Source organism: Nesoenas mayeri (genome assembly GCF_963082525.1).
Source record: "Nesoenas mayeri genome assembly, chromosome: 10".
Taxonomy (NCBI): domain Eukaryota; kingdom Metazoa; phylum Chordata; class Aves; order Columbiformes; family Columbidae; genus Nesoenas; species Nesoenas mayeri.
The window spans coordinates 16,446,338-16,471,963 of NC_137560.1; the positions used below are offsets into that span (position 1 = coordinate 16,446,338).

The 25,626-nt window shown below is 47.5% G+C and overlaps 1 protein-coding gene across 1 annotated transcript in view; it reads left to right on the plus strand.

Annotated features, from left to right (window-relative positions):
- Nucleotides 1-661: 661 nt before the first annotated feature.
- The window catches only part of LRIG1 (leucine rich repeats and immunoglobulin like domains 1), a gene marked incomplete at its 3' end in the record, with an annotated part of 88,871 nt that continues 63,906 nt past the window's right edge, over nucleotides 662-25,626 (plus strand). The window contains exon 1 of the mRNA XM_080350802.1: nucleotides 662-858. Within this exon, the coding sequence (XP_080206928.1) occupies nucleotides 683-858 (176 nt within the window). The 5' untranslated portion in view covers nucleotides 662-682. The remainder of the gene's footprint in view (nucleotides 859-25,626) is intronic.

Genomic DNA, 25,626 nt, shown 5'->3' on the forward strand with positions numbered 1-25,626 from the left:
AGCGCTTGGGGGCGGTAGCGGTCGCGGCCCCTTTAAGAGGGGCAGCGCGGGGGGGCGGTGGCCGCCCGCGTTCACACCTGGAGTGGGAAAGGGGGGCGGGCCTCGGCGCCTCTGATTGACGGGCCACCGGCATCAATGGGGCGCCGCGGCGCCTCGCCGGGGGGCCGGCTGGCCAATGGCGACGGGCGCGGGCCCGCCGGAGGACGCCCGCCAGCCAATGGGCGGGAGCGCGGGGGGCGGTGCGGCTACATGTTGCGGTGTCGCCAACGTGGGTCCGCGGCGAGCGGCGCTCGGGCCGGGCGGGGAGCGGCGGGGCCGGGCTGGGCCGGCGGAGCAGCGGCGGGAGCGGCGCGGCGGTTCTCAGCCCCGCGGGAGCGCACCGGGGACGGGGAGCACCAGCAGCCGCCGGGCCGGAGCCGTGCGGCGTGAAGGAGGAGAAGGCGCTTCCCGCGGCGGGGACACAGACCCGACCCGTCCGCCGGTGCCCGCCCGCCGGTGGGTGGATGCCAGTGCCGTGACTGCCCCGCGGGGCTGCGCCGCCGGCGGCCGAGGCGATGCTGCGGGCGGCAGAGCAGCGCTGAGCGCTTACGGGGCCCCGCGGCGTTACCGCTGCGCTCCGCGCCGGGGCCGTTCCTGCCGCCTCCTTCTCCCGCCTCGGACCTTCTCCGGTGCCGGATACAAAATGGCGGTGCCGCCACGGGCGGGCGGCGGGGCGGCGGCGCTGCTGCTGCTGGGGCTGCTGGGCTCGGCCGCCGCCGACTGCCCCGCCGGCTGCGCCTGCGGCGGGGAGCTGCTGAGCTGTGGCGGGCTGGCGCTGCCCGCCGTGCCCCGGGACCTGCCCCGCTGGCCGCGGCACGTGTGAGTACCGGGCGGGGGCCGCGCCGCGCTGGGGAGGGGGCGCGACCCGGGGAGAAGTCGCTGGGGGCGAAGCGGGTGTTTGGGAAGCGCAGAGCCGCCGGGGGCAGCGCGCCGGCAGCTGGGTGTGCTGGGGGACTTAGAAAACCCCGAACAAAACAATTCAACCAAGCCCAAACTCATGCATGTGTATTTATTTTAAGCAATTCGGCCTCCGCCGCCTTGTCGGCGCTGAGCTGCGCGGTGTGAAACTTCTCTCGTGATCCGGTGTGTCCTTAGGCTCCCACCCGAGGCGGGGATGGAGGCGATGAGGAGGCGGCGGGTGCGATGCTGGTCCCGGGGCTCCCGGTCCCTCGCTGGACTGGCTCTTCTCCGCATCATATGGGTGTCTTGGGCGTAAAAAGAGCCAGGAGAGGGTTTTGTCTCTAGTGATGGGATCTGCTGGAGATAACGGCCAGCCCGGGCTCCCGAATCCTTATTAGGACATCCCTCCCGCGCCCGGCCTGCTGCTCCGCGTCGGGGCTGTGCCCATCATCGCGCCCGGCGCCCCAAATATGGACCCCAGCGGTGGGGCCGTGCTCTCCCGTTTGACGTTTCGAGCTGCCGGCTGTTAAGGTGTGAAAGCCGATAAGGCACCGAGCATGGGCCGAAACAGAGCCGTGGGCTCTTGTGGTGCTGTTGGGGCGTTTTGAGGAAAAACAGGTGGTCTTTTCAGTAAAAGGTGCGTGGCTCACTGCGATTCCCTTAGTTCTTGTCTGTCTATCAGAGTTACTAACCTGCAGTGTATCATATATCCTGAATGGCAGCTGAGCTTATAGCCCAGCACCTGGTGGTTAGTACGGCACTGTGACTTTTATTTTTCCCCTAGACAGATATTTTAAAGTGTTCAGTTCATGCCCGAGTGCGGGACAGTGCGATCGTCTCTTCCCGTAAAGCGCGGAGGGTCTGCTGGGGTTGTGTAACTGCCCAGCGCTGCTGCTGCTTCCACCCGATAAGATCTGAAATACAACATCAGACACTTGAAGCGCAGAAGTTTCGGAGGGGAAAGTGTGCTCGGCTTTGACAACTCAATTAATTTGACAGCGACAGTGCAGGAGGACTAAGAGTTTTTGCGTGTGCGCTCAGAAACTTGTAAAAATAAGTGTCCTCAAGTGTTGGGTAACCTTGGGGAAACAAGGATCTAGAAAGAGAGAGGGAGAAGTGCCTCAGTACTTCTGTTGCTGGGCTCTTCTGCTGTTTGAACAGATTTATAGATTATTGAATCTATAAAACCCCTGGTTGTAATGGATACTCGTTAGCTCTGCCAGGAGAGAACGGCCACTGAAGTGTTGCTGGAGATCGTCCAGCTCCTTATTAAGAAGAATTGTTGGAGGTTTGTCAGGTTCTCCTGGTATTATTCACTTTTGGCTGCAGAAATGCTGTGTTTTACATGAAATTATCAGGTGTCATACAGAGAGGAACGCGTGGCCTCTGTTAAAACCCTGACTCATCCCGTTCACCTGTTGCTCTGTAGGATCCTTCTGTCTGCCTTGGGCACCTTTCAGGGCAAGTTTTTAGTTTTCTCAGCATAATTCCAGCATCCCCCATGCTCGCCTTAAAATAGAACGGTGTATCTTTGTTAATGCAGATAAATAAGTTAATAGCCCATTCTGAACAAATTTATTGTTGTGGGTTTTTTGGGGAGTGCTAATAGCCAGGAGTGTCTTTTTTCAGATAGAGTAGATTTTTTAGTGTTTTGAGTTCAGTTTAAATTTTATTGGTGAACTAATAGCATGTATAAATCAACTGCTATAGACCTGTGGGCTGTTGATCTTTTAACCACTTAGGCAGAATACAGTTTGTAATTTTTTAAACTATAAAGTAATGAAATAATTATCTAAAGTGGAAATTTGTGATGGCTTTCGTAGGTGATAATGCAAAATTAAGGTTGTGGGTTTTTTTTTTCCTTGTTCATAACTAAATAAAAAGCAGATGTTTAGGTCATTTTAGTTTTAAAGTAATATTGTTTCTAATCACTAAAAATCACTTAAATGCTTATTTCAGTTTAGGGACACAAAGCTGAACCACATTTTTCATGCTTGATAGGATCATAAACACTAATTTCTGGTGCAGAGAATCATTAATTTTTTTAGTTGTTTAATGTCCTTTATAAAAGCACCACATGCTGGAGAAAATTTACTTCTACGCACCTATCTCTGTAGCCTTTTTTTTTTGTTTTAACATGCCCTTTTAAAGAAGCAGAAGGCGAACACGGAGGTTTGCCGCAGCCCCGGGTCCCTTGGGCGTAAATCGGGGTGAGAGGGGCAATGTCAGAGCTGTGCATCCATCATCTCCATCACCTCTGCGCAGACTGCGTCTCCCACCGAAGGTGTCTGCTGCTTCCCTGGGTGATAAGCTCAGGCATGTTTGATCACCAACAGGAGATGAGATAAATCCTGTTTTCAGTGGCTGGTGGTGGCTGTGCTGTAAGTTCGTTAAAGTGCTTTTGAAAAATCCCTCCTTAGCAGTTTATCTCTTTTTTTCCTAATGAGTTCCACAACACTGAAGCTGTGCTTGGAGTCAGTTTTCAGTGCGGTGGAGATAAAGCTTTTGTTTGTGGCGTTGAAAATGTGGCTCCGTGCACTGGGGAGGGTTCTGGAACAGACTTAATCATACCGCGTATTTTGTCAACAGGGCTATCAGTACTGAGGAAAAGCACTGGGATCTTTTGAAACTATTGTTATTTCTCTGTTGGCAGTAGAGCTTGGAGTTGTAATTTTTCTCCCTAGCTTTCAGAAGACATAACTGATATGCAGAAGGGCTGGTGCACTGCAGTTGCTCACAGTTAATGCGGCGTGGCACATATGTGTGGTTTTTTTCTCTTAAAAGCAACAGGCAGCTCGATACAGCTACAGAAGTGTGCAGGACTTGCTGGCTGAGCAGCCCTGTGTAGGGCACGTAGCAGTGCTCTGGCATGACCTGTAGTGTCCTCGCAGGAGCTGCAGCACCTAGCTGCCTGTGAGCTCTGCAGCTGGGAAACAGCCCCAGTCCACAGGGGATGCCCGGAAAAGCAAAATCTGCTGAGCAGGACTCCTCTGCAGCATCTCACTTTGCAGCTGCTGGAGACGGTTCATGTCTTTTTGAGGTTTGAGTCTAGAGCTTGTTTTTATGTTAGAGTGTAATCTGTGGCATAAACTTTAGGGCCCAGTTTAAGTACAAGATGCTGTGTGCCCAGAAAAGCCAGGTGCGGGGCTCCAGCAGTGCCGGTGACGTGGCACATCCTCTGCATTCTGTGTTTTCATGCGTTTGATTCTTTGAGGAATGATAGAGATTATTTCTAGGCATCATGTATGAGAGGTTTTTTTCTTCCTTTTTAGTGACAGAGCAGTAGTATTGTGGGTCCAAATCTTAATGGTGAGAAGGCTTTGGGGCTGTGGAAGTGCAGCCAGTTAGCTAATTCATTGCTGGTGTGGTCTGGAGGAATGAAAAGTTTTCTCTTAAACAGATGTTTTGCGTTTTTGGCCCAAATGACTAAGTGAAGTTTTTAGGATGCTGGGCATTCATGCACGGACCCTTCTGCCCCTGGGTCGGTGTGTGCCTGGTGTGTCCGGGAACAAGGCAGCGTCCTTGGCAGTGCCCAGCAGCACTGGGCTCAAAGCTGCCTTTGGTTTCCTAGGGGGGCTCTGGAGTTTGGCTGTGTGGATAAGATGCCCCAAGGCACCAGCTGCATGGATGTTGGCTGTTTCCACGGTGCTGCTGCTGTCTGGAAAGAGCTGGGCAAAGCGTCTGGATGTTTTAGAAAATCCTGTGGGTGCCTGCCAATGGTTTTAGGGCCTGGAAGTGCATTTGAACTAGGAGTCACGAGCAGATTTCAGCTGTGTTCATGTATGCACACAAAGATTTTGTTGAAGGCCATGAAATGAAATGTTTGGGCTCAAAATTACCCATAAACTTAAATTTCTCACTAAACTGGAGTTTTAATGTGCTAGGTCTTGTAGCTCTGCTCTCACATGTTAGGGTAGCTTCTCTGTTTGCTTGGTAGAGCGGAGTAAGACTCTGCTGAAAACTTGCTGTGCTGCTGCCTGTGCGCAGGGTGCTCCCTGGAGTAACTTCTGCTCCTCTGCAGATGCTAGAAGAGAAGGCGATGGGGGTGACTCTTGTACTGATGGTGCTGGGATGGGGGAGTGCTGCTGGCAGTTCCTCCCCTGCATGTCCTACTTCCAGTCCTGCTGAAATAATGGAACAAAGATTAAGTAATCGTCACCCTGGGCTCGCAGCGCCTGGCCCGGTGCAGCTGTGGAGCCCTCACTGTGTGCTGGCTGCCTGGGGGGCCGCTGGGCTTGGAAGGAGCGCTTGGGAGAGGGGGATGCAGATTGCTGCAGGGGGCTGGTTCTCAGCCTTCTTTCTGGGGCGAGAGAGTGGAAACCCAAAGAAATTCTGCAAAACCAGCAGCTCTCTGGGTCTGGTGGTGGTCTGGGACGAGATTTTCTACTCAAGTGCAACAGTGCTGGGAGCTGCTAGAGCTTGTAAAAAAAAATCCTACTCAGCTGGCAATGGTGCACTTGGCTTTGGTGCTTCTTGGAGCATCGTCGTCAGCAGTGGCCTTGCTCGGGGAAGGTCTCCAGCCCAGGGGCTGCAGGATGGCTGTGCACCCTACAGGCTTGCAGCTGCTGCTCTGGACCTTGGTCCTGGTGGGGTGACAGCAAAACTTCTCCTCACAATGCACTGCCTCTCTGGGCCTGCTGCTTATACACAAATAAATACATGTGCTTGCAAGTAAATCCACCCTTCCTGTGTGAACATATGTTGGTGGATTTGCTGACCACCCTCAGCATGCTGTGGCATTTATTGGTGCCTATTGGAGAACAGCAGTTAACAACAAGCCCTTTGCAACTGGTATCAGATCTTATAATCTTAATCCCTGACTGAGCCACATCTGGGGCAGAAATTACCTCAGTCAGACTAGGATTAGAAGTACATGTGATGTTCATAATGGAGCCTGAATGGGATGAAATATCCCCACGAAGAAGCCTTTCTGGTTCTCGCAGAAGCTCCTGGCTTTAAGTGAAAGGCTCTAGGACCCCCTCAGCCTCCTCTGCATATTCCTCTTTCCTTTTGAGAAACTTCATGGCATTTAATCACTTTAGAGGCTTTTCCTCTCTACAGTGCCTGCAATTTGAAACGCAGGGGTTCCATACAAAAGGAGCAAGTGCTCAATGGGCTGTGTTAATATTCAGTGCCACTTACAATGGGTGCTGTTTGAAAAGGGGAGAATGGATGGTCTGGGAGCTGGGGGAGGAGGAGCTGCAGAGGGAAAATTCCCAGGGCAGGGGAACGAGCATCTCAGTAGGCAGCTGAAAAAATGAACACACCATCAATTGTTCTCTGGGAAAATCAACTATTATTATGTGTTAGATACAGCTTAATATTTTTTTTTTATTTGCTTGTGCAAACTGCTCTACAGTTTTTTGGACGCAAGGCTTGTGGGTGGCTGAGCCTTGCAGGGTCCCTACTTGGAGTTTAAGGGATGAGGGAGCAAATATGAGGTCGATTGCCTTCCTCCTTTGCTTGCTGGCATCAAGAGGCTAGAGGTGGTAAACTGATATGTTTGGGATCCCAGACACTTCAACAAAACACTTCAAGTACTTAAATGCTTTCTTGAACATGGGTGAGATTTCACTTACCTGCTTGAAGTTAAGCTGATGCTGGAGTCTTATCTCTGGGGATTTAGGCAGACATAGAAGCACTTTGCTGAGATGGTGTGAGTCCCTCCTGGTGCGGAGAAGTCCTACAGCACCCGGAGGATGCTGCCCAGTGTGCAGCTTTAGCAATGTGGGCTGGAAGGGTTCAAAGTGGCTTCATGCTGATGTTCTCCCCCAGGTGCTGATCTTCCTGACTGTGTGTACACCTGGGCTCTTGAAAAATCTGTGCTGGCAGGTGGGAATTGCTGGGTGCCGGGAGGCCCTGGCCATGCCCAAGCAGTGCCTGCCTTTCGTTTCTGGTTGCTTTGATCTCTTGAAGAGGGATTAAAGTTGTGTCTTGAAGTTTTAGTGGCTGCAAAATGGGATGATGGCTTTCATTCCTCAGTAGCCAGCTGTGATGAGAACTTGTGTATTGTCCCTGACTTGTATGTCAACCGCACCCAGAAACTCTCAATTAGGGCTGCAGGGCTTTTAACTGATCTTGTTGGCTGCCCCGGGAGACACCTTGGATTGAGTTATCTTAGCTCATCAGCTTTTAACATAATCATTTTGTGCTGCTAACCTAATTGCCCAGTGTGACTCCCTTGTTTTGCAGGGTGGGGCTGGATGGGATCATGTGGATGAATAGAGTAATTTAGGCTAATGCTGCTGGGAAGAGCCATCTGCAGAAAATCCAGGCTCCAGGTTCATCAGCTCTGGGGGACCAGGGCTGGGCAGCAATTAGCACCTTGTTGAGGGTGAGGGGAGTGATTTAACATAGAGCATGGCTTTGGTGAATTAACAGTGAATAAACTTAGCACCTTGGTCTGTGTTGTGGTTTCATGCAAGCCTGCAAGGCTGGGTGCCCATTAGCAGCTTTTCTCTGAGGTCTTTTGCTGGTTTTGGGTGGCATATGAAGGAAGGAGCAGAGCTGAGGCTGCAGGAAGAAACAAAGGGTGAATAAGCCCTCCTTTCTATTTCCTGGTATGTCCACCTATTAAACGATGTGCTACAAGGTATTTTTTTTCTGCTGTGCACAGGGGCCCAAGTCAAGGCCCAGGATGCCGTTGTGCTAGCGCACAGCACAAAATACCTATTATTATTCTATAATAGCTGAGTCATCCATTAATAGTTAACCAAGGTCTGCACTGCAGCCCAAGTCCTTCAACCCCAGCCTCCTCCAGCTTCAGAGCAGGACCACAACATATGTAATATGTTATGCTCCCTCATTATATTTTCAGCACGTTGTCTCTCCAGCCGCAACCATATAATTTTGGAGAAGTCTAGAAGCCGGCCCTGCTGTTTTGAGGGTACCTCTCAAGACCTGATGACGTGTTGCATCCAGTTCCATGAGCATAGTTCACTTCTGCGTGGCTGCGTTTTCAGTTTCAGTAAGAATTGAAGGATGGGTTTCCAACTGTAACCATCTGCCTAGTTTTTATTAATGTTAACCGTGCTGAACATGCAGGCAGGATGGCTGGTTATATGCACTTGTTGTTCCATGGTTTGCAAGGGGCATTGCATGTTTTTTGGCAGGAAAAGTATCAGAGGCCATTTACAATTGAACAGCCTTATGCAGAACTACAGATTTATTAAATATATACTCCAATGTAATTTATAAGTTGCGTTTAAAAATGCATTAGCTGCCTAAAGCCTTGTTCTGTAGCTAAGGTTTTGTGTGCAAGATAATTTGCCTTTTTGTTTGAGGAGGGGCATAGGTAGTCTTGATACTGCTGCTCATAATGAGGCAGTAACTTTCATTTATGAATCTTCCTTTGGTGTCTTTTTTTGGACTCCCTGGGGCAATCTCATTAATTCTGGAAATCTACAGAGGTGCAGTCTCAAATGCTTTTCTTATAAACTCAACTCATCTATACAGGCTGCATATTGCAAATATTTCCCTTTTGTGGAAGGCACCTGTTTTTAGATCAATGCTTTCAGATTAGAAAACACATCCCATGAGTTCAGTGGAAATTTGGCTGTGAAATCTTGAAATAAGATGCTTTTTTTTCCTAAATCACCTCCTCCAGCTGCCAGTTTTTTGGTCCTTGCAGAAAGGCAGGACAAGTCCTCAGATGCAAGAAGGAAATGAGATGCAAAATGCGAAGTTGGGGCTGTGCTGATTCCTGCTTCCCCATGCACAGGGACATGAATCCATCCTCACCACTGACATCTGTCCCTGGTTGCCCAAAGCCTGTGCTTTTGGAATGGGCACCTGCCAGGATGAGACCTGGTTGTCTTTCAGTGCTGTGAACGCTCCTCTGCCCCAGAGAGTTCACCATCAACACCAGCTACTACCAAGCATCTCTCCAAGTATTGTCCTGTAAGCTTGATACACATTTTGCCTAGCTAGCATAGAATGGGCTGTTTTATAACTGCACTTGAAGTCTGTTTTAACCTGCCCTGTGCCAATATAAACACAGGTTTTCGATGTTATCTGTCATCTAAAAAATACTTCTAAAAAGTGCTGGCTGGCCAGTGGGCCGGCACTTGTAGCGTGCGTGGCAGCGCTCAGCTCGTGCTGTTTGATCACCCGTGCAGACCAACACCAGGGCTGAACTGGATGTGCCCAGGGCTTGGTGGCAGATACTCGGATGGAGATGGCAGGTTTACTGGGTGTTGTCTTCCGGTTGCATTTAAGGATGTGACGCTGGAGGTGTCACTGGTGCATAGTTGTGCTGGTGGGGCTTGATGTGGGTGGTGTTCCTATAGGACTGAGGTGGCGGGAGACCTTGTGGATGGGGGAGCTGCTGGTCTGTGGGTTGTATCGTGGATAATAAAACAGCTGTCATAGGAAATAGCCCGACTGGAGGCCCTGTGAAAAATCACCCCCTAAATGTGTTCCAGTTGTCCAAACACTGGTGTTTCTCCTTCCTCCGCTGCCTGCGCGGGGGGAGGCTGGAGCGAGCTCTCCACCGCCACTGCAGGGGGAGCTGCCCTGAGCAGCCTTTACTTGCTTTTTGCTCTGTGCACCCAGGTTTGAGAGCTCTGAAAAATCACAGGCCTAAAAAATGTCCTCTGGCAGACTGGCTGGTATGGGCTGTTCTGCAGCAGCCCAGTCTGTGAGCAGGCAAACTCAGTTTGTGTCTTCTCCAGTCCATGGTAGCTGCTTTGAGTTGCAGCTGGAAGGTGCATGGAGCCATGGAATTTTCCTCCTTTCTCACCAGGTTTTGCAGCCCCAAGGGGATGTGGAGAGTATGGTAGGGATGTGTGTATGGCCCACGTCACATTGACTCTGTGATCCAGGAGAGCATCCTGTGCTCTGTTTGTCTTTGTAACTCACCATAAATCTTTGTCTCCATCTGAACCAGCAGGCAGTCACATCCACATTTGTATTGCATTTGTTTTGGCAAAATGAGGTGATTTCTCCTGTTTTAGGAGATTTCAACAAACCATATGATGTTTTATTTTGAAAGGTGTCATAATACTTTCCACTTTGCTAAGCATATTTTTGTGCTGTTCCTATCTATGTTAGTCTATAAACAGCTCTGTTCCTCCCTTTTCCTCCTTAAACAAGTCTTCTAAGTCAGAATTCTTGGCTTTCAAACACCTTGGATTATTTCTGAAGTAAGGTGGTCATTCTGCATTAAATCAGTAAATAAGATAATGCGTGTTTTCAGACTTTTCTGACTTTGAAGTATTTGTGAGATTTGTGCTGTCTTTGTTTCACATCTTATATATCCTCCTTCCTGCTTTCCAACCTTTGTTATTGAGACGGTGACCACCCAAAAGCTGTTGAGATTGATGAAGTTAGGGGGTTTTATTTGCTCATATGAGGAGATGAATGAACTTTTCCTTTTATATTAGGTTAAAAATAGTTTGAAGATAATAAAATGGTGCCTAGGCAGACTCCACCTCTGCTGTGTGAGTGGGCAAGGAGATTTCTGGTTTGGGAGGAGGTCTGCAGAGCTGAGGCTTCACCCCAGGTTTCATCTCAAGTGGTGTCACTTGGTTTGTTGCCTGTTGGATGAGGAGCCACAGCCTGTGTCTGGTCTCCAGGGATGCATACAGGACTTGCTTCATCTCCTGCAGTTTTAGTAAATGCATCTGTTTATGGGGCTGAGTTCAGCTCCCCAATGAAGCTTCTTGGTGATCTGACCCCCTTCCAGGAGCTTAGCTCTGTTAGGAGGTTGGTGAAGAAGGGGTTCGGAGTCTTGCTGGGATGGTGCTGGTATTGGCTAATACCTGTAGGTAGGAGTGGTGGGTTTGGTGCTGCATTACCCCTGCATCGTTCCTGTGAGCAGGGGATGCTGTGGAGGCAGCACCTAAATCCTGGCCTCTTTGGGGACCAGCGTTGTCATTTCTCTGTATAAAGTGTTGTCATCTATGTGGATGGGGAGAGTCTTAGACAAAGCATCAATCCCTTGTGACTGCCACTACTAAGAATTGTTTTTGGTGACTGTTTCTCTGGAGCAGGGTTTCCAGGAAGAAAGTGCCTTTGTGGCCTGATGGCTGTTGAGCAATGTGCTGCAGGTGACCCTGGCTGCCTGCATCTCCCTGCTCCCTGGCAGCTCTGTGACAGGGGTGGCTGGCTGGGGCTCCCGCTGCTCATGGGCTCTGGGCTTTATAGCAAGTGTGGGGAGAAGGCAAAGCCACACAGCATCCTTGGGGGATGCCAAATTGCAGCCCAAGCTGTTTACTACAGTATTTCTCTCATGGTTCCTAGCACTTGTCTCTCAAGTGCCGCCACTTCGTGGTCTGCTTAACAAGAGCCTGAGGAGCTGGTCTTTCAGCTAGCAGGGACACTGGACTGTGCTGTACCCCCTGCACATCCCCTAGGCTTTCCTTTTATTCAGAGCACAAGCTTTTTTTTCAGTACCGTCTCTGCATGCCCCCCCTGCTCACCCCATCCTGGTGCTGCTGCTGAGCCGACGGTGTGCGCAAGCTGCCAGTGGGGCTCCGGTTGCTGCTGTTTACTTGGTTTGCCTCACCCCCCGGTTGTAAAAACTTGAGCCAGCTTGAAGGTGAAGTTTTCAGGCACCCTGTGTTCAAGTCATAATGGCAGTGTGAGGCTTGCTGGGGAACAGGCTGTGTGTGATTAAACTAGTTAGGCTTGTTGTAATTTTTTTTTTTTGTCAAAACAACACAAATCCACCTTTTGAGGCAGAGGAGGAGGCAGCTGAGTCCTTCTGAGCCTGTGTGCTAATTAATGTCACTTTGTGAGAGGCATGGCTAAATCAAGAGGAATTCAGTGCAGATTTACAGGCCTGCATATTTGGAAACAAAATGAGGAAGTTTCCCTGTCCAACAATTTCCAATTGCTTCCTCTATGGTTTCCTGAGTAATTCTGACCACCAGTTATAAAACTGTCTGTCTCGCGTTGCAGGATGTATCATCCCTCCATTGCCCCCGTCGCCCACCACCTCCCCAGGCTGCTCCATCCCCTCCCTTTGGGCTCCACGTGCTTTTTGCAGCTGGTGGCAGGAAAATTTCTGACCCATGGGAAGTTGGTTTCCTGACACTGCTATGTGATGGACAATAACAGCAACAGCCCTAGTGGGACTGGATTGAAAATGTGCCTTGCAGTGTTTTGTGGAGGTTATGGTCTGTTGTAGCTGAAATGGTTTTCCTGCTTTTCTTTGTTTGAAATGCAGAATTCATCGTGGCTTGTTTGGATGGCTCTGAAGCCACCCGGAGGGAAGCAGAGCTGGTCCTTCTCCTGGTGTTCCTGTGCTGTGGGGAAGAGGTTCACAGGATTCCCATTTAGGTCTGAGAGTAAAGGCAGAGGATGAGCCAGGAAGGAGCCCTCTGGCAGTTCTTTCTCCTCTAGGCCTTTGGTTGCTGGCTCCTTCTCTCTGTGACTAACTTCGTTGAGAGCTTTCAAGCCAAAATGAACCAACCATATCCCTCTGTGTGTATAATACTTGACAGTGCTTTTGGGGCAGTATGTGGCTCTTTGAGCTGTGCCCAGCCTGTTGCTGTGGTTGGTTTCCACCCTTGGTCTGCATTTGGCCCAGCACTGTGACACTGGCAACTGGGAGTGGGAAGGATCCCTCCAGCTCTCATCGTGCAGTGTCTGTTGGGACTCATTGTGCAGCGAAGCAGAAATAAATGATGAGCTGGGCCTTCTTTCTGCTGCCACCAGCAGGCTGCTGGCTTGGGCAAGACTCCTTGGCCTGAAAATGGTCCTGTAATTAACATCCATCTAACCTAATGTAAGCCTATAAATATTAGGCTTTATGGATAAGCTAGAGGTCTAGTTTTCTCAGTTTTGTGGAATGCAATGGATGTTTCCAGAGGATAACTCAATTACTGTCCTGGGAGTGGTGCAAGCAGAAGACCAAGTGCATGCTTGTCTTCTGGTGCTTGTAGATGGGGAGGCATTGGGAAGGGGGTGGATCCTGTCTGGGGAGAAGAGATTCTCTGCCCAGAGCTCTTGCACAGCATGATCATCTTTGTAAAGGCCAAGAAAACTTGATCTGAAAGTCTGTGTATTCATTCCGAACTCTAGCCCTGCTTTGAGGGGAGTTCATGGAGGCCACCAGCCTTGCTAGGCACGCAGGCTGTCCTGGCATGGCCACATTCCTGTACTGGAAAAGCATGTTCAGGGTGATATTTGAAATGCAGCAGAAAACCCACACTTCCTTCAGAATTTTGACTCTTGCATTTTTCATCTTGGGCAGACTTTAAAGTTTTCTGCAGTATTCAACGGTTTGGTTTCCCTTTGCCCACATGTCAGCATTCCTGAACAAAGCAGCCTCAAGATTTGTGGAGCAGATTCTTGAAATTCTGCAAATGTTTCAAGCCAGACGATGTTTCCAGAAACTGCCTGACTTAACAAAAAGACTTGGTGGGACTTGGGCTCAGCATGGGGAAAATGAATAAGGCATTTTTATCCCTCTTTAAATGAACATCATTCCGATCAAAACCACCATCCCCAGTCTTGGGAGCTGTTGTGCTCTGCCACCTTGTTTCTGTTAAACCACAGCTGTGCTTGTTTGAATAAAGCAGATAAATAAGATATGCATCTTAAAATGAATTTTGGTGCCCTGCTTTTTCATGTACTTCTCTGGTGATGTCATCTGAAAAGGGGTTTGGATGCCTAAAGATAGACTTGGGTGAAAGGGAAGCAAAGGTGTATGGCAGCTTGTTGACCTGAAGTCACTGCAGACTGGTGCTCAAACCCTGTTTAAGCCTCCTGGGGATGCTCTGAGCGTGTCCAGAGGTGATTCAGTCTTGTGGTCACCAGTACTCCATAGTCTACACCCTGCAGCACCCATGTGTTACTTTGTGGTCTGTCATGGGTGCTTCAAATGAACATTCACAATGAGGTGTTTTTTGAAAAGCTCAGTGGGAACTGCTACTTGCATCTAGAAATATGGAAATGCTGACTTTTCCCTGGGACTGGGTGGCCAGCAATGGCATTTTGAATGCGGAACACAAGCTTTGCTCACTGCCGCCTTGTTCTGATTTAACTGTGCTGTTGCTGCGGTTGGGGTTTTGGCGTTTGACATCTCTTCCCATGATTGTTTTATCACAGGTGTGAGCATGAGTGCCCAGGAAGGGGGTGCAGTGTCACACCTCCCGGGGCAGCCATGGGAGGTGTTGGGAAGCAGGAAGGCTCCTGTGTCTTGGGACCATTGACCCACGTATCTCATAACGTTGTTTCTGAAGGTGAAAAGCGGCAGCCGCAGCAGAGACTAATTGCTATTTTGACCCAAGTATGGGGTTTGTTTTGGGATTTTGGTTTATGCTAGCACGTATCTGGTGAGCTCAGGGATTGCAGTATTAATGTTTTCTCTTCAGAGAAGAGGTTTGACTCAGACCAAAATTGCTGATTGATTCCCTTTTTTTGCTCTCCCCCCTCTTCCCATTGAAGTGGAGAACCACTTCAAAGGCTCAGATGTGTTGGTGCCAGATGCCACGCAGTTATTGTTAGAAGAATCTGAAATATAATTGAAAACAAACCTTTGTTCAGCCAAGCTTATCTGACTGTAGGCTTTCACTCATGACAGAGATAAGTGCTCAGCCTCTTCTCCTAGATTTGGTGTCTACACACTTGTCACAGCAAATGAGCTGTCTGTGAATTCTGTTACATCTGGTAAATGTTTGCAAAATCTGGAAAGTGCATATTTTAAAGAGTTTTTTCCTATGTAAGAACACACACTGATGCTTACAAGTCACCAGCATATTTGTGGAATTCCTTGCAGTAATAAAATGTATCAAATTGATCTTGGCAGGCTAATTTCAATAGAGGTGCTGCAAGTCCAGGTTCCTCTGCTTAGCAAGTATGGAGTCACCCCTCTTCCTTTTAAGGCTTGTCTGTTCTGTGGGATATAGGATATTGCTTGACATTATATCAAAAACATTCGCAAAAGCATGGAGAAGTTAGATATCAATGTTAATTTTAGTTTTATTTGGTGTGAAAGCAGAGGTTGGTGTAGGAGGTTTGTAATCCAGCTCGGTTAGTTCTCTTGGTGAAGTCCATGAGGCTGGAGGCTTCTGAGCAGCACAGCAGACTTCAGGTGCTTCACGTCCTCAGCTGCCTGATGCTGAGGACGAGCTGTTTGCAAACATAATCTCATGGTGTGTGAAAACACACTACGTGGTTGCAAAGATGCATAGTGTATTTTAGATTCCTTGGATCAAAATTTGAACTGCTCCGGTGCCCATTAATCGAGGGCATTGCCCTGGGACTCAGATGCCAACGCATGCTCCATATTTAATAGGTCTTTTAGCTGTCTGATAGTTGCTGAACTTGGTGTTTCTTTTCCTTTTAATTTGCCTCCCCTGCCAAAAGCACTAGCCTCGTTGCGTATGGCTGCCTGTCTGTTGTTTATTATCTCTGTTACACTGTGGTTAGTGCTCACACATGATATTTCTTTGGTTTCGGTACAGACTGAGCGGGTTGTCTGCCACTGGATCCAAAAAATGTAAACTATTTATAAATGAAAAATACTCTCCAGTTTTTAAGTGCTGTGTTGTCCCCTCTCTCTCCAACATGTGCACGTTTGGCTGATTTTGTGTAATCTCACTGATGTAAATCCAGATCTCTAACAATTTATGGGGCATGGGGCTGCCTGGAGAAATTTTGATGTGACTTTGTGCTTGAAGGGGGAGAATATGAAGTGATTAAAAAGTAATGGAAAAATGTTATTTGGCTGTGTTGCATTCAGGGCAGATACAGGGCCTAAACTCAGATAAACCTTCCTTCAGAGTTCAGGGATTCTTGATTTTCGTGTTCCAGTTGGGCTCATCTCCATCATAAGCAACTCTTGAAAAACTGAGACAGAAACTTATTAATGTGGCTTAAAATGACCTGAAACAACTGGAGTGTTGTGTGCGTGTGGTGGTTTTTCTAGTACTCCTTACAATTAAATTCTATTCTGCCTTTTGAGCGTGTACTTCATTTTATATTGAACTAACATCTTATGTTTAGTCTCCCAGGGAAGAAAAATAACACAGGATTTAATATATTTAAAGGAGGCTGGGTTAAGCTCTCTGTGCCTGTTTGGAAAGCGAGTGGGAGATGATGCTGGGGGAAAAAGGCTGGACCAGAGGCTGAAATGGTCAAGCCTGGGGCAGTGGGATTTTTTTGGGGGACTGTTCACGGGATCCCAGCTAGAAATGACTCTGAAAATGGTGGGAACTTTCTCATCACCAGTGCATTTAAGCAGCCTTTGCCAGGTAGCTGTGATTAGTCAGTCTGTAAGTTGTGCAAAAATTTAGTAGTGTAACTGCTGCATAAAGGGGTAAAGCATAATGAGTGTAAACTTGGTATGCTTTCCAAGTTTTCTCTGAATGCTATTTGTATGGATAGTGATAATCTCTTATTCTGCAAAATCCAATTGTTAGGAATACAGGGTTTGGGTTTTTTTTTTTTAATTTATAGTATTTGGGAGCACCTAAACACTTTTACACTTCTGTCTCCCACAAGACAGCACTTGCTGGAAAAAGCTGTTCCAGCCTAGCTGGGACTGTGGAATGAAGCCTTTAATGTACTGATTGCATATTAATGAGCAGCCAAGCAGGCAGGATGGTGCCAAAAAGCAGTGAGTGAGAAAGCCAGCAATATCGGCACAAACTTTGCACTCTGGAAAGTGTGAAGTGATGTTGGTGAAAGGAGTTTATTGCACAAGTGGAACACTCCGGCCCTCTTTGATGCCCAGATTTCTGTGCTAGTAAACCCAGGAAGAGCAGTTGGCTGGTGGAGCTTGGTGGATTCTCATTAACCCATTCTGCCCCCCTTGCAATGCTCCCCATTTTTTGACATGTTTTGACAATATGGGTACTTGTTCCCAAGTGTTTGGCGTGCTGTGCCTGGCATATGAAGCTGTAATACTTCTCGGAGTGTGTGGAGTTAACCATCCACATATGGTTTGTATCACCTTCAGTGGTTTTTATTGCAAGCTGTAGTGCTCCGTGCGGACCCTTCTCCTCGCCCAGTTCTGTCCTGCAGCATCAGGCAAGCAAAATCCCAGCCTGGAAAAAGCTACTAAATGGTCAGGTGTATGAAATAATGAGTGTAATGGCTGCTGATAGCAGTGTGCTTTTTCTGATATTTGGCAGAAATTCAATTTCTTGGCTCTTACCTCCTCATTAGCTATGTTTCTGAATTCCGAGCTCATTACCAAGCCCCTGGGATGTGTTTTCTAAGGGCTTCTCCCCGCCTGCTTGGAAGGCAGAGCCCGAGACTGGCTGTGGGCGAGTGCCAGGGTGGCATGTCCCCACGGGGTGCTCGGGGACCGACTGACAGTCGTGTGCAGTGGTTTGTCAATCACCTCGATTATGTCTTTCTGCTCCACAGCTCCCTCCAGGAATGTGCAGTATTTGATGCGGGGGCTTGTATCCACTGTGCAGCCGACGACTTTTCCATTGGGAACATCGGGAGTATTTAAGATGATCTCGCAAATAGTTTTATTTTTAAGTTGGCCCTGGGCCAATTTTTACTTGTCTGTGATGCATAAAGTGGGTTTGAAAAAATGTTGTTTCTCCTTTTCTCCCCCCATTTAAACATTTCAGGAATGTCAAGTCTTGTCAGCCTTGGCTTTGCTGGAAAAAAATATCCCTTGAGGAGCTGGAGGATGTGTTTTTTATGTGATCTCAAAACCCTGAGGGAAGGTACGTGAGGGAGGGAAGGAGCAGGTCGTTAACAAAAGCTTCCTTTATCCCAAATGTTAACGAGGCATTGCCATTAAATAGCAGCAACCACACAAAAATTCAGCCAACCTGACTTGGTTCTCAGACCAAGCCCCTCATGCTCTCGCTTTGCTGGTTCCCTGCTAAGGCCCTTGCAGTGTTTTCCAAGGCAGATAAACCCCAAATTTGTAACATAAACCTGTTTGGAAATACAGACAGATTAAGAGAAGACTTTTCATCATTTTTTTCTCTGCTGAAGTTACTTGCAATCACCAGTAATCTCTGTGGAAAAGGGCAGATGAAGTCTGGTTTCTTGAGGATTTCTGTCTCCAGGGCTGACTAAAGTTTTAAATGACTTCAGTGGGGTGTTACCATTTTCTCTGCACTATGTTTCAGTGCTGCCCTCCTTCCCTCCTCTGCTGTCCATGGTGTATTTTGGTGGTGTTTGGGGCTGCCTGTTTACCGTAGCAATGGGCCCCAGTGATCCCATCCGGGGCCAAAGGCCGCGTGCTGCCCTGGCCGCTCTCCCTCTTCATCCTGCAGCCCTGCAGGAGCTCGCTTGCCCTTCCCACCCCTCCGGTCTCATCCCTGCTTTAGGCTGTTTGAGATGAGGACACACATCTGTAGCCTTGTCTTCCTTGGGAGCAAAGCTACAAGCAAGTTTCCCTTCTCTATTCCTCATTTTTGAATGATAAACAGATTTGGTGGCTTTGGTGCATTTATCCTCTCTCAGTGGGAGAAGTACCGGGGGTGTTGTGGGGCCCCTCTCCTGTTTTCCAGGCTGTTTTTCATGGAGGGCTGTAGTGAACACCTGTCTCCTGCCTTTCCTCTTGCTTCTCCTGGTGTGAAGGGTCAGTGAGCCCCATCACCACTGCCAGCTGCCCTCATGGACACTTTTGGAGGGCTATTGGAGGTGGTGGGGAGCGGGTCGAGCTCCCTAAGCTGGCAGTTACACCTTGAGCCCATACCTGCTGCCTGGCTGGACTTCGGAGCTGAGCTCTGGATGAGGAGGGGGGGAACCCTGAAGAAGGAGGAGGAAATGTTTGCTCAATTCCTGACGCAGTGTAAGGTTCAGAGCGAGCAGATTGTGAAACGGTGTGGAGTGGGGAATCGTTTTGCCTGCGGTTTGCAGATAACATGTGTGGAACAGGCAGCCAATGTGGGGCTGGGCAGCAGGATTTATTTGTTTGTGCAGTTTGTTTCTAATTTAAATAACCTTTTATAACCCCCTCCCTCTGAATAGTAAGTGATCCCTTATTTATAAAGACCTCCCCTTATTATTTGGCCTGAAATATAGGCTGTGCTCCAGTTTTTACGATTGGGATTAATTTTTTTAATGGGTGCAGGCAGGGGGAGCGGGCAGCACAAGCCCCCATGTGTTTGCGTTTCCTCTGCTGTCATAGGGCATGGGCTTCTCTCCGTGCATACCCTGGCCCCAGGACCAGCCGCCTGCTGCCCTTGCAGCTCTGCTGCTATAAATTAGGCAGCAATGTGTTCCCAGCTGTAGCAGAGGCTGGTAATTGCTCTGGGCAGGTTTATGGTGGGGAGGTGCAAAGTGCCTGCTGTCTGTCTGCCCCCCATGGACGTGGTGGGGCTGGGAAGGCAGGATGGCAGTGTGGGAGAAGGGATGTTTCCTTGTTATGGGGAAAGGGGAGCTGGTTAGTGAGAAAACAGCGGTGTTATCCATCCCTGGAGGTGTGAAAGGCATGAAGTGTGGGGCTCTGGTGCCCTTGCCTTTGCTTTGAGTGCTCAGTGGGTGATTGGAGAAGTGCGTTTGGATGTCAAGATGCATCTTTGGAATTTCAGACTCTGAATTTTCCTTATTAAGAAGTTAAATAAAAGGTGTCAAAGGAGCCATTTTCAGACCTCAAAAATATCACAGGGATTTCATGGCAAAGTGCAGTGACCACTGAAGCTGGTTGGGCATACCAGAAACTTTATTAAGTAGTTGGATTTGATCACTTATCACTTTCAGGCTGCTTGGCTCAGACTCGCTTGCACTCTCCCTGTCCCGGGGATGCAGGAGTCAGGCTCACGCTCCTGCTGCTGGTTGCATGTGTCTGTTTGGTGTGTTGATGGCACATGGGGGCATCTGTAAATGCCCGGGGTGGAGTTCAGCTGGTGCTTAGTGCACTCTTGCTACAACAAGAAAGCAGTTGGGCTGTATCAGGTGGCTGATACCCCTTTAGATGCAGGACAGTAAATGAAATGCATTCTGCTCCTCTGTGGAGGCGTGTGGAGTGCCATAGAGGCCTTGCTTTTGCAGGCAGGGCTCTTCCGAAGTGACTCGTTCAGGTGCTGTTGAACAGGCAAGGGAGCCTTGTGCTGTTTTTATTTGATGGTGCTGTTGCATGTGTCAGACTTGGGCGGCCACCTCCTCACCTGCTGCTTAGTCGGCCAACTTCACCTCTCAGAGTCCTGTGGGGTGAATATAGGACGGCAGCAAGTAAATAGCAGGAGAGGATTCACTGAGAATTATGCACTTAATTTTAATTGCTAACAAGAATATTTTGGGTGTATGGTTTCCTAAAACTTCATGATAATGCTTCCTGTCCATCATGCTCATGCAGCTTCCCTGGTCTGGGCTGTCCAGGCTTTTGGTGTTTCCCGGAGGCCTTTTCTCCTTGGGTTTAGAGGAGCTCTGTCTCTTCAGGCACACACATACACGTTTTTATTCACCAAAGTCCTTCCCAGCCCAGAGTTGCACTGCTCTTGTGTTACCTTGTGGGCCAGTGTCCAGTTTTGAGCACAGGACAGATATATGTTTTTAATTATTTGTGCTGAAAACCAGCTTGCTTTTTCCCTAGCAGAACTAAGCAGAAAACTTCAGATATAGGAGTTTCTGATTAATTTCATAAAGTTATTAGTGAACAGTAGCAACACCATTTTTAAAAAGCTCACTTACAAGCAGTTTATTGATCTAGCAAATAAGTGGATAACACAAGCCTGGAGGTATATGATAGTTAATGTGTAACCATTAAATAAGACCTATTTGGGCACTTTTAATGTGTTCACATAGCAATTAAAGCTTATAAACCTGTGGAGATTTTTTTATGTGGAGTAAAAGGAGAACCTTTATCACAGAGAAGGTGTTCGTGGATAAGGTACAGTTTATGTAATTGTATTCCTGTGACTTGACATAAGTGTGGGGCTGCAGGAAAAAATAAAGCTACTAGGGCTAATTCTCAAGAGCTATTGCAGCATTGCTGTGTATTGGCTTCCCTCCCAGTGACCAGTTTCTATACTGATATCAGTGTCATTCCATGTGTAGTGTTCTGTTGTAAGCCTCCTGAACCAAGGGTTATGTCCTTGATCTTAGATGTTTGGTTTTGTTGTGTGGGTTGTTTTTTTTTGGCTCTTGTACCTATTTATGATGTGTGTGTTTTGTGGTTTTTGTTTGTTTGTTTGTTTATCTCAAAGCAACTTTGGTTTTGTCAAATTTGTTGAAGAAAACACAAAATGTTTTCCCCCGACTAAACTATCAAGCAGTAAACATGTCCTGGAGCTCCTGGGAAGCTCTGTCCTGGTTAAAGCACTTCTTTTGGGCATTACATAGGAACCCAGGCTTTGTGGGAATGTGAGAAAGCTTTGATTTCTATTCCTTGCCTTTTTCTTCCCTAGAAAGTGTATTTTATATAAAGTGAAGACTGAGTGGGATGTTGGGGATTCAGTAGATGAGAAACCCATGGTATGCTGTAGCTTTTTTCAACTAAAAGAAATGAAGGCTGAAACCCAGGCTCATTTCAGATCTTTGCAGCAATGTTTTCTCCACACTGGCACATGTAAATGGCAGGGGAGAAAGGATGAAGGGCAGCCTGGCCCGGTTTGTGTAATTGTGATTGCAGAGCTCCAGGCAAATATTGACACCAGATTTCTTGGCAGACATGCTGTTCCTGAGATGCCCCGGGAGTAAAAGATCCTTTGGTAGCTCTTGTTGGTATATGAAGCGGCTTCTCCTGGGATGGTGGAGGTGGCAAGTCAAGGGGGAGAAGCTCAGCAAGAGTGGCGGAGCTGAGAAACATGATGCTAAAGGGGCTTTCACCCAGAAATACTATGGTATTACATTGTGAGGTCTTTAACAAACAGATGGTCAGGCTGCAGAGAGAGACACCTTGGTGCGTCTGTACTGCCAGTCCGGCACAGGTCTGGATGCAGGGGATGTGTGCATCTCCCCTGCTCCTTGCACCACAGCACAGCTGGTGGCTTCTTCACTTCTTTAAAAATTAAAAAAAAAACAGTAATAAAAGCCAACTGCCAGCCACAGGAAGGGAAAATTGTACAGTTCTGGTTTGCATCGGCAGTTGGCTGCCTGGGCTTTGTGCTGTGTTAAGGGTGTTTTGCTGAGCATGTGTGAGATAACCTGCCCTTGCTATGGTTCTAGAGAATACACCAGAGGATTGTTAACATCAGCCAGATACCTCTGTAGTGTGGCCTTGTAGCATAGTCTGGACAAAAGGTTAAACCAGGCAGTCATTTCTGCAGTGTTATTTCCTATACAACACTCTGGAGAAAGTTCAGTATCACTTAGTTAACTTTTGCAGAGCCATTTCCTGTAGGTTTTGTTAGATTATGTGTTCCCAGTTGCAGTGCAGTTATTTTCCTCTATAAAATGCCCTACAATTTATTTTTACACTATTTTCGTTGGTTTACAAAAACCTTTTTGGGGGGGAGCCTGTGTGTTTGGAAGATTTGGAAAGTTTATTATTTCATACCTTGCTGGGACAAATTGAGGAAAATACCTTTTTTTTTTCCTTCTTGATGTGGCTACCTTGGAATAGAGTCTATGTTAGTGCAGTGTCCCAGACTGCTGTGAGTCAGTGGCCTGTCCAGCCCCGGGTCCTGCTTCTGACAGCCTGGTTTTAGGAATGTCTGAGAGAACTGTGCAGGTAACAGCCAGGTTGTGCCTTGCCCAAAGCAGGAGCAGAATCTCCTCTTGGTGGCTTCACAGATGTTGTATGGGTATTTCTTTTCTGTGTTTTTTTCAACCATATGATGTGCTCTTACCCTCTGGGCGCCTTGGACTTGTCCTCTTTCATCTCTCCCATGAGATGGGAGATGGTACCTTGGGTTCTCCGTCATGGTTCCTCTCAGGATTTCTTCATCTTTTGTGCGTGAAGCGCTGCTTTTTTCCATTGCCATCTGCTTAGAGCAGTAATGCTTTCCACAAGCCCCAAGAATTCTCTTTTTTTGATTACAATGAAACCATGACAGTTCTCCTTATTCTCTTCATACAGGCTAATTTATCTACTCTCAAAAGGGCCTGGCTTGAATTCTCCAAGCCATGAGTACACCTGTGGCTCTCCTCATGCAATAACAAACCTTGGAGGAGTTCCTGCTGCATTCATGTTTTCCAAATAATTGCTTTTTGGAGCATGAGGCGTTGGTGCGAAGCCAAGGTGCCTCTTGCGCCCTGAGAGGTGCAAGCGGTGAATGGTGAGCTCCTTGGCATGACGCCTGGGCTTGTGAGGACCACTCGGAAAAGCAAAATGGTATTTCTGTTCTTGGCCTACTTGTAGTGTTGGTTTTTCTATTTTCAATGCAGCCACCCACGTGGAGTTTCATGATGGGGCTTTAATTATTTTTCAGAGGCCATCTGGCAGTTTTAAGACGGCATCTACTTTGGGTTATGCCTGAGTGAGATGGGCTCAAAGCAAAAGAAAAGGACCTCTCTGCCTTTTAACGTTTCCCTGCAGAATTTTTTGGGTGCAGCCTTCATTCACGTGAAGGGATTCCCTGTGCTTGAAGCTGGGACTAGAGCCTCGTTTGGCACATACAGACCTTCTGGTGGGCAAAAATTGATGGTTATAACAAAAAATCTGATCTCAAATGCCAAGTGGAGCAGTATGATAGTTAAGATGAAATGAGTTTATCAAATGCTTTCTGAATCCAGCAGGTTTGCAAGAGGCTGGGTCCTTAATTACTTCCTGTAGCAAAAGAATAGGAAAAAGCTCCTCTTCCCATCTCTCTACAACACAAAGGATAAATACCTAGAGAAGAGAAAGTTTGTTCCTTGATTCAACCTTATTATCGACCATCCCTTTGAATTAGCTGTGATGCTTTTAGCTGAGAAATTGCACAAATCCAAGGCAGTTTGTTGAATAATAAATCAAGGCATGCATCCAGCAAAGTACATCATGGCCCTTTGAAGTATATGAAAAAATACCTTCCCGATCTGAAGGCAAAATGTATGCTCAGCTTTGGCGCCTGACTGATGCTGATGCAGGGTTTGAGCTTAGCTTAAGTGCCCCAACCAGGAGTCTGGGGAGCAGGAGCAAGTGTGGGCTCATGAACCGGCTGCTTTGCTTTGCCCACAGCTCCATGTGCCGAATGCTCCTGAAAGGGTAAGAGACCTGAAGAGCAAAAAGCTGCAGCTACTGGAAATAGGGGCTGTCTGGGAAGTCCTGGGATGTCGGACTTCACGAAGACCAAGCTCATTTGAAGAACTTTCTAAAATTTTATTGGCTATAACTTTTCCTCTTTCGGAGTCTTTCTGCAGTTTGAGTTGCACTAGTAAAGAAGTCTGGCTCTATAAGTGGAAGGAGTTGAAAAATAGCACCAGTAAAAACTGTAAGGCTCTCAAATATTTTTTAAAATGGTGCTTCTGTGAAAGATGTGGTGGTGTATGCTGGGAGAGCGTGTAATAGATTTTTTTTACAAGTGCTCTTCACAACTCAGTCATAAGCTGTACAGCTGTCCCAAACTCTCCTGATACAGCCTTTCTGTCCTTACACATCACTATAGGTGTATTGCCTCATGCATATATGTGTACACATTTATGTGCATGTGCCTCTGTAAATTCACACAGTGAAACAGTCATGTACATGTGCAAGTTATTTAAGCAAGAATATATTCTTATTTGTGCAATTCTGGTGTATATAAGGAGTGCAAAGACTGGCCTGTAATGACAAAAATAATGACTGGAAAGCAGCAATAGACCTAAACCCTCCTTTGGCTTCCTTATCGTGTTCTTTGGGCAGAGACTTGAGCACAAGCTTCATCTGCTGTGGAATCTTTGCAGGTTATCTTGTTGCTGGCCCAGCAGTAAACATCAATACAGGAATTATGCTAGAAAAAGCATGAATGCTTGTTCCAATAATAGCCCTGCTCTTAGAATTGGGGCAGGAGTATAATTTTGTATAGCACATTGTAAAATAAAGAGCATCTTCTGCAGCAGTGTCAGTCTGTAAAGTCTCTTCAGGCTTTTCATTGTCAGGTGAAAGGTAGTTTCATGGTAGATTTATTTGCCTTGTTTTGCAGCAAGTGCATTATATATAGCTTGGCTTTTACTCTTCCTGATCTAGGTGGAAATGGTTTCTTTTAAATGCAGCATTTCCATCTTGAAGGTCAATTAAAACAGGTTGAAGGTCAGATGAAATAAAGGGACAGAACGCTTGCTTCTTGGTGTATCTATTTTTGTAATGTTATCAGTACATGTGGTTTTATTTCTAGCATTTTGTTCCAGGGCTTCCTCTAAGGCTGAACAAATTGAGTCAGTTGGATGCAGTACAGCTTCCAATTTGGGGTTAGAAATCCATTAAATTGCTCAGTGCTTTAATGCCAGTACAAAAGTGCTTGGAATGGAAGTGCAGAATGATTGGACATTGATTACTCAAAAAGAGGGAGAGGTGGATGGCTGTGTAAACCGCACACCTCCCACCAGGATGGCCAGCTTAGGTTTTTTTTACCTTAAAATGTGCATGCTTTGCCTTTAAAATGCTTCTCTTTATTCCGAAGAACAACTATTTTTAAACTGAAAATGGAGAGCTGTCTGCCATGTGTTTCTCACACCTCTGGGGATTAGAGCTGGCCCTGTGGTGCTGGCAGCTGCTGCCTGCCCTGTGGGTAACTTGTCCTTTAACTGATGCTTTGAGTTATATACATCATTCCTTCCCAGGTGCAAGATCTTTGGATTCGGTCAGCCTCTCAATTTCGGCCCATGGCATTGAAAAGCGCAGGGAACATCCTTGCTTGAGAGGATTTTAAACTGAGTAAGTTTATGGCAGGCGTAGCAAGGAGTCCAGTGCTGTAATTC